General features: G+C 32.3%; 1 protein-coding gene across 1 annotated transcript in view; it reads left to right on the top strand.

The window, feature by feature from the left end:
- LOC114328194 (DDB1- and CUL4-associated factor 5) overlaps positions 1–11,282 on the top strand; it is an 86,593-nt gene extending 75,311 nt beyond the window's left edge. Inside the window, exon 11 of the mRNA XM_028276979.2 lies at positions 2,825–11,282. Within this exon, the coding sequence (XP_028132780.1) occupies positions 2,825–3,206 (382 nt within the window). The 3' untranslated portion in view covers positions 3,207–11,282. The remainder of the gene's footprint in view (positions 1–2,824) is intronic.
- Positions 11,283–12,897: the final 1,615 nt, after the last annotated feature.

Consider the following 12,897-nt stretch of genomic DNA (forward strand, 5'->3'; position numbering starts at 1 on the left):
TTGTACACTAGACATATTTTAGTTTAATGACCCCTAGAATTTATAAAATTCTAACAAATTTGAAGCTGATTATCTCAGAACTATCAAAACTGCACTTAAACCCTTTTACGTCTGGCACCCCCAATTCTTCTTTCTTCTTATTTCTTGGCTGTACAACGCTAAGTAAGTCATGGCCGTGTTTACTATTTTCGTCCACTCTGCTGGTCATTTGACAATAATCTTCCATTGTTGCACCCCCATCTTACGAAAATTACTCAATACTGCATCTTTACATCTCTTTATATTGTTCTGAAGCTATTTCTTTGTGGCATTTCTGTAATTTATTATTTTAAATGGGAAATACGCCACAATTTAACTTAAAAAATGATTTTATTGACGCGTCGACGCCCACATCGGACGTCGTTATCAAAATACAAAATATTACTAAATCAAACAAAAATGTTGTTGCTTAGTAAAAACATTCTTTTAATAATTTAATTTAATACCACTCATTCATATCGGCAATTCAGACATATTATACAATTCAAAGTAGAAGACTTTAAAAAGATATTGCCAATATTTATGAGTTGCGTTCCTGGGACGACTTTATTAGCAGATAGTTAATTCGATGAGGACATGAAATCAACTTTAACTCTAATCTTACAAGAATATCCGTCACAAAAAAATTGTAGCATGTAATTTTGCCTTAAAAAGACAACCACATGCAATGGTGACAGTAAAATTCTCGTGTTAGTGATTCCATAGTAAATTACGGGGAAAACCCAGAAAAAAACCTCATGATACTATCCCGACATTGTAAGTAGTTGGTCTTACATTCAGATTACTCTCAAAAGTAACACCAAACTTTGATTTTATTTGTATGTTATTTTAAATTATAAATACTATTAATAATACATAGATATATAAATAATACTAAAATATAAATTATGTACTATCCTCGATATTCGATATGTTATTGACTTACTAATCGTGGTATTTTCTTTCTATTGACTTCTTCTTTTAGTATGGGTAACCACATCCTACTGCATTCTACCGAGGAATTTGCGTCACAATTGGTTTCATTTAGTATATTTAAAACCGCTTCTTTGGTTTTTCTCTTTTAAATTGTGGCTTATTTCCCATATAGAATAATAAATTTACATCTCGTTCTTGGGCGACCAGCTGACTTTCTGCAATCGTGTCTCTTCCAGAAGGTTGTATTTAGTAGTCTTTCATCATTCGCTCTCAGTACATACCTATCCTGCCCATTTTTTATGATTTGTCTTGATATGTTGTATTATGTTTTCATTTCTTCTTCGACTATTCTTCGTAATTATCGTTTTTTATACCTTTGTTTTAGTCGCCTTTGAAAGCAATTTTGATTTAAGTATCGTTGCTAGGGAGAAATACGCTCTATTTTCTGACATGATTCTAGCTGCTACAGTATTTCTCATGATCATCTTTCAGTGCGTCACAGTTTTTCGATTTTTTTCTAACGCATTAAATTGTATGTGACAGAAAAAAAGGAAAAAGGCACGTCGGTGATTACATTTCGTCGGTGACATTTTTATAACATTTATTCTAGTTATTCTAGTTGTCGATAGATGGCGCCATAATAAAAAAATATATATTTTTTTAATTAGATAATAATATTACAAATATAATCTGTATAATTTATAAGACTATACAAATCAAAGTAAATACCATTTTATAAATGCAAGAAACACATTTGATTTGTTTTTATTCCAAATTGAAAATAAAATGTGACAACTGTCAGATTTAAACCAATTACAAAAAACTCGAAGATGTACCACAAGGTCATAACCTTGTGGTACATCTTCGAGTTTTTGGTAATTGGTTTACCTCGAGACCACATTTGAGTAAGTATGGATACTTCTCTTCATGTACTGTCAGATTTAACTAAAATGTCATGTTAGAATAAATGTCATAAATGTGTATTATCACGGACTTACCCTTTTTCCTATCATTTGTTACGCACTGAAAAATGATCATGAAAAGGACAATACATCTTGTTCATAACTGTTTTCGGCAGTTATCACCGCTGCTAAATATTTGAACTTTTTGACATCAAAATTGTATTTCGTCTAATATTCTTAGTCTTGGATTTTTGGTAACTACCATGTACTCAGTCTCATCTTCGTTGACCTTCGGGTAAAAACTTCTTTCGCATCTATTTGTGAATTCTGCAATTGTGTAACGGCAAAATTGTGATTCGGAAAAAGCTAACAGTATCTGAGCTCTCTGGGTATTGAAGCCATTTTTTTTGTTAATTCTGCTTTATCCACTAATTAATATTCTTGTTTCTTCTCATGTAATTCTCATGTATATACCACTCGTTTTCTTGTGAGTTCTGCTTTTTCCACTTCGTGCTTAGCTTTATTATCATATTTGTTCTTCTTAAGAAGTGATCGGGGTCACTTTCTGCTTCTTCTAATGATATTACTAGAGTGCCTTCCATCAATGACTACATGATCTGTCTGGTTACAAATAGTTCCAGTTTTTTATTACCATCTTTAGTGGTATCTTTACTATATCTTTAGTAGTATTGTGTAAAGAATGGATACCAATCACTGATTTTAGAAGCTCTTTCTTGCCCAGTTTGCCATGTTTGCCACGTATTTTTAAACGTGTTTGTAAATAACTTCAATGATGATGGTGTGATAAGACCGAAAACTTTTTGATGCTTCAACTAATCCTTCTGAGTAATCTTTAAAACTCAAATGTACTAATTAAAAAAATATATTTTTATATTTCGTTTTCTTTATGGTATACAGTCAACCAGTGAGATTAGTGATCTTTTATTTAAAACCATATTAATTTTTAGATCTTCCACCTCAACCCCCCGACACTCCAACGAAGACTACCAGCGCCAGCCTCAAACCAACGGCGCAAGCTCCATGAACGGCTCCTCCTCCACCCCCGAAAACGCCGATCAAGGCTACAGCGAAACCAGCGACAGCGACGTCGAGTACGCGACTCCAGCCAAGCGGCGACACACAAGCGTGTCGGACTCAGGCTGTGGCACAGGGCCCAGCTCGAGCAGTAGCGTTAGGTCGAGGAAGACCATGCATCGGCTACATCCTGAGTGTTCTAACGACGAAAGAAGTCCCGACAGAGACAGATGTAGATACAAGAAATGTAGGTATACGATTAGAAAGGCGAAGAGAGTCAAAAAGAGAATCGGTGCCGATTCTGATGAGAATTAAGTTCGGTCGTATCTATATTTTTATTTTTATATTATGATTTTTGCAATTAACAACTTGGCAACCTGCGCAGAAAAGTGAAATATGTGAAAACGAAATTTGGTCTAGAAAGTTTCAGTTAGTGGATTTAGCTGAAATTTGAAGATAATTTTTAGTTTTTGGATTAAAGAAAAGTTAAACTATGATAAAATTAGGGATTTATTCGAGTGCTGAAATATAATATAAATGATTAATTATTTATATTTAACTGTAAATCGTGGTTTGTATCTTTCCATTTTTCCCTCGCAGTCATAGGTACACGATTATTCACTATATTTTGACCACCCTGCAAACTGCTTTATTTACAGAATTAGAAAAAAATGTAAAATACAGAAGTTATTTGATTTTTTGACATAAACTTAACGTGCATAGAAATCGGCCTACTTAAAAATTTGGTCAGTTTTGTTGTCTCATATTTCCTAAACCTGTTGGCCGATTTAAGCGATTTTTTGAACATATCATAGCCTGATTCTTTAACAATACCACTGTAGTAATATTGTTGCTAAATACTTAAATTTTCATTGTATACCGGGTGTACCAATCAAACTGTGTTTTTTTTCTCAAAGTTCGCATCACCCTGTGGAGTATTCTAGCATTTATAAAATACTTAAATTAAAACCCATCTATAGCCTCAGGTTTTCTTAACATTCTGTTTTTTTTTTATTCATTCGTTTATGTTGGATAATAAAAAAGTTAGGTACTTTAACAACTACACATGTTCTTCATCAATACACGGTGTTTCTAAATAAGTGCGACAAACTTTAAGGGATAATTCTGCATGAAAAAATAATGACAGTTGGCTTTATAAATATTCTCAATTTTCACAACACCCTGTGGAATATTCTGGCCTTTATAAAATATTGAAATTAAAACCCAACTATAGCCCGAGATTTTCTTAACATTCTATTTTTTTATTCATTCGCTTATGTTGGATAATAAAAAAGTTAGGGACTTTGACAACTAGCCATGTTCTTTATCAATACAGGGTGTTTTTAAATAAGTGGGACAAATTTTAAGTGGTAATTCTGCATGAAAAAATAATGGCCGTTTGCTTGATAAACCTATGTCCGCAAATGTTTCGTTTCCAAGATACGGGATGTTGAATTTTTTCTTACAAACTGACGATTTATTTGATTGCTTTAAAACCGGTTGAGATATGCCAATGACATTTGGTGGGTTTTAAGACGTAGTTATTGCACATTTTTTGACATACAATTAAGAATTTAATATTCACTATTAGCGCGCATACGTGAAATATGACCGATCATATTTCCCGGTTGCACGCTTATGGTGAATATAAAATTCTTAATTGTATACCAAAAAACCGCAATAACTCTCTTAAAACCTACCAAATTTCATTTGCATATCTTAACTGGTTTTAAAGCAATATATAAATCGTCAGTTTGTAAGAAAAAATTCAACATCCCGTATCTCGGAAACGAAACATTTGCGAACATACGTTTATAAAGTCAACTGTCATTCTTTTTTCATGCAGAATTACCCCTTAAAGTTGGTCGCACTTATTTAAAAACACCGTGTATTGATGAAGAACATGTCTAGTTGTTAAAGTACCGAACTTTTTTATTACCCAACATAAACGAATGAATCAAAAAACATAATGTTAAGAAAACCTGAGGCTATAGTTGGGTTTTAATTTCAGTATTTTATAAATGCTAGAATATTCCACAGGGTGATGCGAACTTTGAGAAAAAACACAGTTTGATTGGTACACCCGGTATACAATGAAAATTTACTTGTTTAGCAATAATATTATTCCAGTGGTATTTTTAAAGAATAAGGATAACCTGTTCAAAAAATCACTTAAATCGGCCAACGGGTTTAGGAAATATGAGACCTCAAAAATGGCCAAATTTTTAAGTGGGCCGATTTCTATGCACGTAAGTTTATATATCATACTAGTGACGTCATCCATCTGGGCATGATGACGTAATCGATTATTTTTTTTATTGAGAATGGGGGTCGTGTGCTAGCTCATTTAAAAGGTGATTTAATTCTCTATTCAGTAATATAAACATTAAGATAATTATTTATACAGGGTGTCCAAAAATTGTGTTTGAATTAATTAATTGACACAAAAAGAAGAATGTACGTAATTTATTTAATTCAAAATGTCTTCTACTGCTGTTAGAAAACAGAAATTGCACAAATAAACATTGCTTTTTGCTTAAATTCAATGTTCAAACTGCCAAGAGGCAGATGGGTGGCAGCTTGAACATTGAATTTAAGTGAAAAGTAATGTTTATTTGTTCAATAAACATTTATTTCTGTTTTCTGACAGCAGTAGAATGTATTTTGAAAAAAATAAATTACATACATTCTTCTTTTTGTGTCAAATAATTTAATTAAAAAACATTTTTTCTGGATACCCTGTATAAATATTCATGTTAATGTTTATATTACTGAATAGGGAATTGAATAACCTTTCAAATGAGCTAGCACACGATACCTATTCTCGTTTAAAAAAACAGTCGATTACGTCATCACGCCCAGATGGATGACGTAACTAGTACGATATATATGTCAAAAAATCATAATTTAAAAATCGAATAACTTTTGTATTTTACATTTTTTTCTAATTCTGTAAATAAAGCAGTTAACAGGGGGGTCAAAATATAGTGAATAACCCTGTACATAAGGTACATAGGTACTTTATGTACCTTAAGGGTGTTTTTAAGGAGCTATAGAACTTTGAAATGAAATAAAACCTAGATAACGCGTCAATATTTTATTAACATGTATACTTTGACAGCTTGGATTCAGTTCGCTTCGGGTTACAGCAAAAGCGGCTCTGAAGACGCTCTAAAGCAGAAACCTAGGTCAGCCGATGGTGGTGGCTTCGAATCGAATTTAATCTAAATATTTCTTTCCCTATTCCATATTTTTTTAAATTGACATGAAATTGACTTTGTTAGAAAGATAGTTTTTTGGCGTTATAATTTTAGTATGTTTTCTGACTTATGACCACCACGGCTGGATCTGACAAGTCTAATAAAGAGATCCAGTTTTCGGCCATTTTTTCCAACATTTGTGGCCGTATAACGACAATAACGCGGCGAATGTTGTCCTCCAAGCGGTCAATCGTTTCAGGCTTATTGGAGTAGACTAGCGACTTCACATATCCCCACAGAAAATAGTCTAGCGTTTTCAAATCGGAAAATGAGAAACTATGCGGTTAGCCGACGTATATTAGCCATAAATCAATTGTGGCACACGCCGTGTTATATGTTGTGCCGTCTTGTTGAGACCACAGCTACTGCACATTGTGCTTATTCAATTGGGGAATGAAAAAGTCAGTAATCATGGCTCTGTAACGGTCACCATTGACTGTTAAGGTACGTATCCATTATAGGCGAGCGGCAGGCAACCCCAAAATGACCAGGTACTGACCAGGGAGAGCTGAATGGCCAATTTTAGACATACTGTATGTTTTTGACGGTGCTGAAAACGACAATGAGATTTATTTTGAATTTCATGGGGGGGAACATTGTCGAAATCACAATTTTACCCTACAAATAAAAAAAAATAAAATCACCTTTTTTTTGCGTTTACCTCGCTACAATTCTGACCCATTTTATTATTTTTTTCTGTAATTTTTACAGTATATAGCTTTAACATTTCTAAAGACAACGGTACCTCCTGCAAGCTTTAATTCTTATTCTGATAAAGGTTATAAATTTTTCAAAGGAAAAAGTGCGGATTTGCGCATTGCAAAGTTTAATCGCAAAAGTTGAGTGGCAAAATTTAAAATTTAGCCTTTTAATCACGTTTATGTTAAAATAGAGAGTACAAAGAAGTTTTCTGGAAAATTTTAGATCAAAATGTTTTATAGAAAAAAAAAATAGTGCAATCTTTATTATTGACATTTGAAATCCCCAATATAACGGTTATTTTTCGAGATACTGACCATGGATGGTGAATGGCTAATTTTGGTGTTAGATTATGTTTTTGGCGGTGCGGAAAACGAAAATGAAATTTATTTTAAATTTTAGGTGGGGGAATATTGTCAAAATCGCAATTTTACCCTAAAATAAAAAAAGTGAAATCACGTTTTTTGCGTTTAACTCGCTACAACTCTGGTCCATTTTAATATTTTTTCTAAGGTTTGTACACTGTATGTTGCTCACTTTTTTGAAGTCAATGGTATCTGTTTTAAGCTTTTAGTCTTATCCTAGTAAAAGTTATGAATTTTTTAAAGTACAAGGTGCAGATTCGTGAATTGCGTTTAATCGGCAATTTAAAAGTTGAGTGGCAAAATTAGAAATTTATCTTATTAATCACGTTTATGTTAAAGAATAAAGTACAAAGAAGTTTTGTGAAAAGTTGTAGTTTCAAATGTTTTATAGAACAAAAATGGCGCAACTTTTAATATAGACGTTATACATCCCCAAAATAATGCTTATTTTTCGAGATACTGACCATGGGCGGTGAATGGCTAATTTTGGTCTTATTTTATGTTTTCGATGGTGCTGACAATGAAAAAGAGGTTTATTTTGAATTTTATGTGAGGAAACATTGTCAAAATCGCAATTTTAACCTAAAAATGAAAAAAAAAAATGAAGTCACGAATATTTACGTTTAACTCGCTACAACTCTGTTCCATTTTAATATTTTTTTCTGAAATTTCTACAGCCTATATTTCTCACCTTTGTGAAGACTATGAAAGCCACTGTTGTCTTTCAGTCTTTTCTTCATAAAAGTTATGAATTTTTAAAAATCTAAAGGTGCATATTCCTGAATTGCAAAGTTAAATCGCAAAAATTTAGTGACAAAATTTAAAATTTATCTATTTGATTACGTTTATGTTAAACCATATAGTTCAAAGAAGTTTTATGGGGAGTTTTAGATATAGATGTGTTATAGAAAAAATATGGTGCAACTTTTAATTTTAAGAAAAACGTTTAAGCAATTGCGATTTTTGCCATGTTTTCCCCACTAAAATTCAAAATTAACTTGATTTTAGTTTTCAGCACCATTAAAAACATAAAGTAAGACCAAAATTAGCCATTCACCACCAATGATCAGTATCTCGAAAAATTAGCGTTATTTTGTGGATTTATAACGTCGATGTTAAAAGTTGCACCATTTGTTTTCTATAAAACATGTTGATCCAAAACTTTCCAGAAAACTTATTTGTAGTCATGTTTTAAAAAAAAAATCAATTCAAAATCTATATTTCAAATTTTGTCAGTCAAATTTTGCGATTAAACTTTGCAATTCACGAATCTGCCACTTGTACTTTAAAAGATTCATAACTTTTGCTAGAATAAGACTAAAAGCTTAAAGCAAAAACCATTGTCTTCAAAAAAGTTAGCGATATATAGTGTACAAACTTTAGAAAAAAATATTAAAGCGGACCAGAGGTGTAGCGAGCTAAACGCAAAAAAACGTTATTTCATTTTTTTTTTATTTTTAGGGTACAATGCAATTTTGACAATATTCCCCCACCTAAAATTTAAAATAAATTTTATTTTCGTTTTCATCACGGTCAAAAACATAATCTAAGACCAAAATTAGCCATTCACCACCCATGGTCAATATCTCGAAAAAAAAGCGTTATAATGGGGGTTTCTAATGTCGACATTAAAAGTTGCACTATTTTTTTTTTTTTTTCTAGAAAACATTTTGATCTAAAACTTACGAGAAAACTTATTTGTACTCTCTATTTTAACATAAACGTGATTGAGAAACTAAATTTTAACTTAATCACACAACTTTTGCGATTAAATTTTGCAATACACAAATCCGCACCTTTTCCTTTGAAAAATCCATAACCTTTATCAGAATAAGAATTATAGCTTGAAACAGGTACCGTTGTCTTCACAAATGACCATTTACCTCTCCGTTCCGCTCGTCTATTACATTGGTGCTCCGTGTGGATACGACATGCGCTCCTCTACATATAAACCGCCACCGATTAGATCGCGGAGGGTGAGCGCCGCTCCGGTCGTGCGTAGAGGAGCGCATGCCGTTTCCACACGGAGCACCAACGTAATGGATACGCACCTTAACGTTCTGGCCAGCATCGTTTTTGAAGTAGCACGGATCAATGATTCCACCAGCCCATAAAGCACACTAAACAGTCAGTTTTTCTGGATGTAATGGTGTCTCAACATTCACTTGAGGATTATCTTCACTCAAAATACGGCAGTTTTGTTTGTTGACGTAGCCATTCAAGCAAAAGTGAGCTTCATCGGCAAACAAAATTCGCTTAGGAAAATCGGGATCAACGGCAATCTCGTTTTGGGCCCATTCACCGAATCTACGACTTGCTAGGTGATCGTGTAGCTTCAATTCTTGTCCGAGTTGGATTTTGTAAACACGCAAAGCAATATTATTCCGGTTATATTAGGTTTGCACCGCAGTTTGTCTTTTATTGCCTTTACATATCTTCAGCTTCTTGTCGACATACTTCGGTTTATATAGTACTAAGGAAAGAGAATGGAGGACAGCAGACTCATTAAAAGCGCAAAAACAAATAACCCAGTAGGTAAAAGACCACATGGTAGGCCACCAAAACGATGGCAAGAATGCTGGACTTCATCGTCCAGGGCAGACTTGATGGCAATGAACAGACAGTAGCCTACTAAGATGATCGATCATGCTAGAAAGAAGAAGATTTTTAATTGCTTATTTTGAGATACCTGCCTATATAAACGAGAATTTAATAAAAATTTGATTTAGTTGGTCATTTTAAGATCATGCTTTGGTAATTCTCTAAAGAATTAGTGGATGGTGACCGTTCGGGTACCATCGGGTGTCTAAATTAAACGAGCGTACTCCCCTACCATGTCTGACCCCTGTTAAACTTCTATAGGTTTGTTCCAACTCGATACAAAACCGTTCTTGAATCGTTACGCGCATGCGCAATAACGAATGATTATGTCCAGTAACACATTTTTTGTTACTGCGCATACGTGTAACCGTTCAAGAACGATTTTGTATCGAGTTGGAACAAACCTTATATCTTATGTTACATCCAAAATGATGTGTTATGAGACTTATGTCCAGTTGCACCAACAAATAAACGATTGATTTGGATTGCTCGTTTATTTTAAAATATAATTGTCAAAAGACTGTCAAATTAAAAACAGAAATTTTAACGATTCTCCCAAAAAATATTAAAATTTAACCTTTTTCGACAGAAAAGTGTTCTGTTATTATATTTGATGGTAAAAAATTTAATATTTTTTGAGAAATCGTTAAAATTTCTGTTTTTAAGTGACAGTTTTTTACAATTATTATATTTTAAAATAAACGGGCAGTCCAAATCAAAAAATCAACCGTTTATTTGTTGGTGCAACTGGACATTAATCTCCTTTGCTGATGTGCATTTGCCAAGTTGTTTAATTGTTTACATTTTTGTTTGGAGGTTTTGGAAATAACACACAAATGAAAGTAGAGGTTATATCAAATCCAACCATTAAATGTCATAATCACACTGTTGACAAGTGACAGTGTAAAAATTAATATTAAAAATTAATTTAACAGTTTTTTAGATACAATTTGGTAAATGAGATGGTTTATTATTGTGCTTTGTATTAACATTATTAAAAGTTTATTTATACACTCACAGTCAAATTTACCATGTAGTTGGGGTGACACAATGGAGTATCAAGCAAGACGAACTCTTGTACAACTCGTCTTACAAGTATCTAGGCACATACATTATACTTCCTATGTGAAAAATTTTGTCTTCTTTTTTTTAATATGCATGGACAGTGGGTAGAATTGCATTCCCTGTTGTCCACCCTTACAACCAAAAAAAAAAAAGTTATCATAAACTGTATCTTCCAGAATCACATGTAGACATCTGTATCGATAAAATATTATAATACCTGTATAATATATTATACTTAATAAAAATGTTGTAACCAAATTGTCGAAGTAAGTACGTGGTATTTCCGATACCTCCAAATAATTTATTTTTCTATAATTTATATAGTCTTGTTGGAAATTATCTTTTTTGTTATTTATAATTTGATGTATTATCATATAAATTAATTATAAACATACACAATACATTGTTTGTTTTTTTTGCTGTCCTAACTGTTGTTTTTCAAAGTTTTGAAGAAAGTGCTAATAATCAAAACTACAGATACTGGGAAACTGAAATGTAGCTAACTAGCACACCAGTTATAATTAAAAAAGAAACCAATACAAACGAGAGCAAAGTTAAGAGTTTTTGAATTGGTCTATAGATGGCGATATTGAAGATGAAAGTGATCTGAAAATGATGACAGGGAAAACGCAAAAGACAGGAAAAGTAGCACTACAGGGGTCATAAGTGGCTCGACAATCCGCTGTGGATCTTTAGTCCAAGCTGTGGGTGAAAAATAGGTCGATTTCAGGATATAATTCAGGAATTTTTGAAACCTATCAGGTGTTGTAAAGGACGATGCCAGGAATAACATACTAAAATGTAACCAAAAATTTTGTGCGTTTTTTTATTTATGAGGATTTTCATTTGTTAAATTTTCAATTTTTAAAGATTTTTAATTTTGCAGCTTAGGATATTCATTTTAGAGAAAAACTTTTAAATAGAAAATTGTAGTACATTAAAAAACCTACAATTTGAGCTATTGCAAGTTTAATTTCGTTAATGCGTTATTGCAAAACACCCTGCGAAAGGTCCAAAATGGCCGTTTTTTGCAATTGCGTTATTTATTGTAAAAATAACTTTTATGTATTTTTGAGGCTTTAAAATGAAGATCTTTCAATATTAAATATAAAAAAAATTGTAGTACCCGATTTGTGAACTTGTTGTTTAGATATTATAATTTGTTTATCCCAAGAGGTCAAATGTCCAAGGCTATAACTTTTTGAAAAAAAAAATCGTACAGAGTTAATCCACTCTCCTTCTAAAGACTTATATTTTCATATTCTGATGTAAATAAATGCGTATAATCTTTTTTAACCTCTTATTTCTGGTTTGAAAATAAGGGGGCAAATTTCGTTATAAACATTTAGAACAGAAGCCCCCTTGTACATCCTATGAATTTCTAACTTGCAGTTATTGTTGCTGAAGCCGAGATAATTGTTTTTGTTTTCTTAAATCGTAATGACTTTATTTATAACAATTAAGAAATTATTTCACAGTCATTGACTAAAGAAAGACTGTTATTATTTTAAAATAAAAATTATTTTAACCGAAAGTTACATTTAATTATTAAAAATGATTTTTAAAATGTAGTGGAGATTTATTTTTCGTTTCGACTGTGATTTATTGTGTCGGTTGCCCTTAGCAACGGCTAGCAACTTATAATACATTGAATCACGGTTTTTGCTTTAAATTTTAAAGCACCGCTTGGATTGACACGAAAATTTGGCAAACACATAGATGACATGTTAAAGAATAAAAATGATATTGGGCCTCTGTGTGCTTTTGTCCTATGGGTGAGTTTCACCCCTTATGAGGGGTGAAAAAAGATATGTTCAAAATAAGTTCGGAAATGGATAAAACGTCTAAATCTAAGCACCTTTTGTTCTATAGCATTTTTTCACCAAGTTAATACTTTTCGAGTTATTTTCGACTAAATACCTTCATTTTTTAACAACAAAAAAAACACGTTTTTAGGCTGTTTTTGACAAATAACTCAAAAAGTAAGTATTTTATTGAAAAAAAAAGAGTTTTGAC

This window comes from Diabrotica virgifera, chromosome 6, assembly GCF_917563875.1.
Source record: "Diabrotica virgifera virgifera chromosome 6, PGI_DIABVI_V3a".
NCBI classification, from domain to species: domain Eukaryota; kingdom Metazoa; phylum Arthropoda; class Insecta; order Coleoptera; family Chrysomelidae; genus Diabrotica; species Diabrotica virgifera.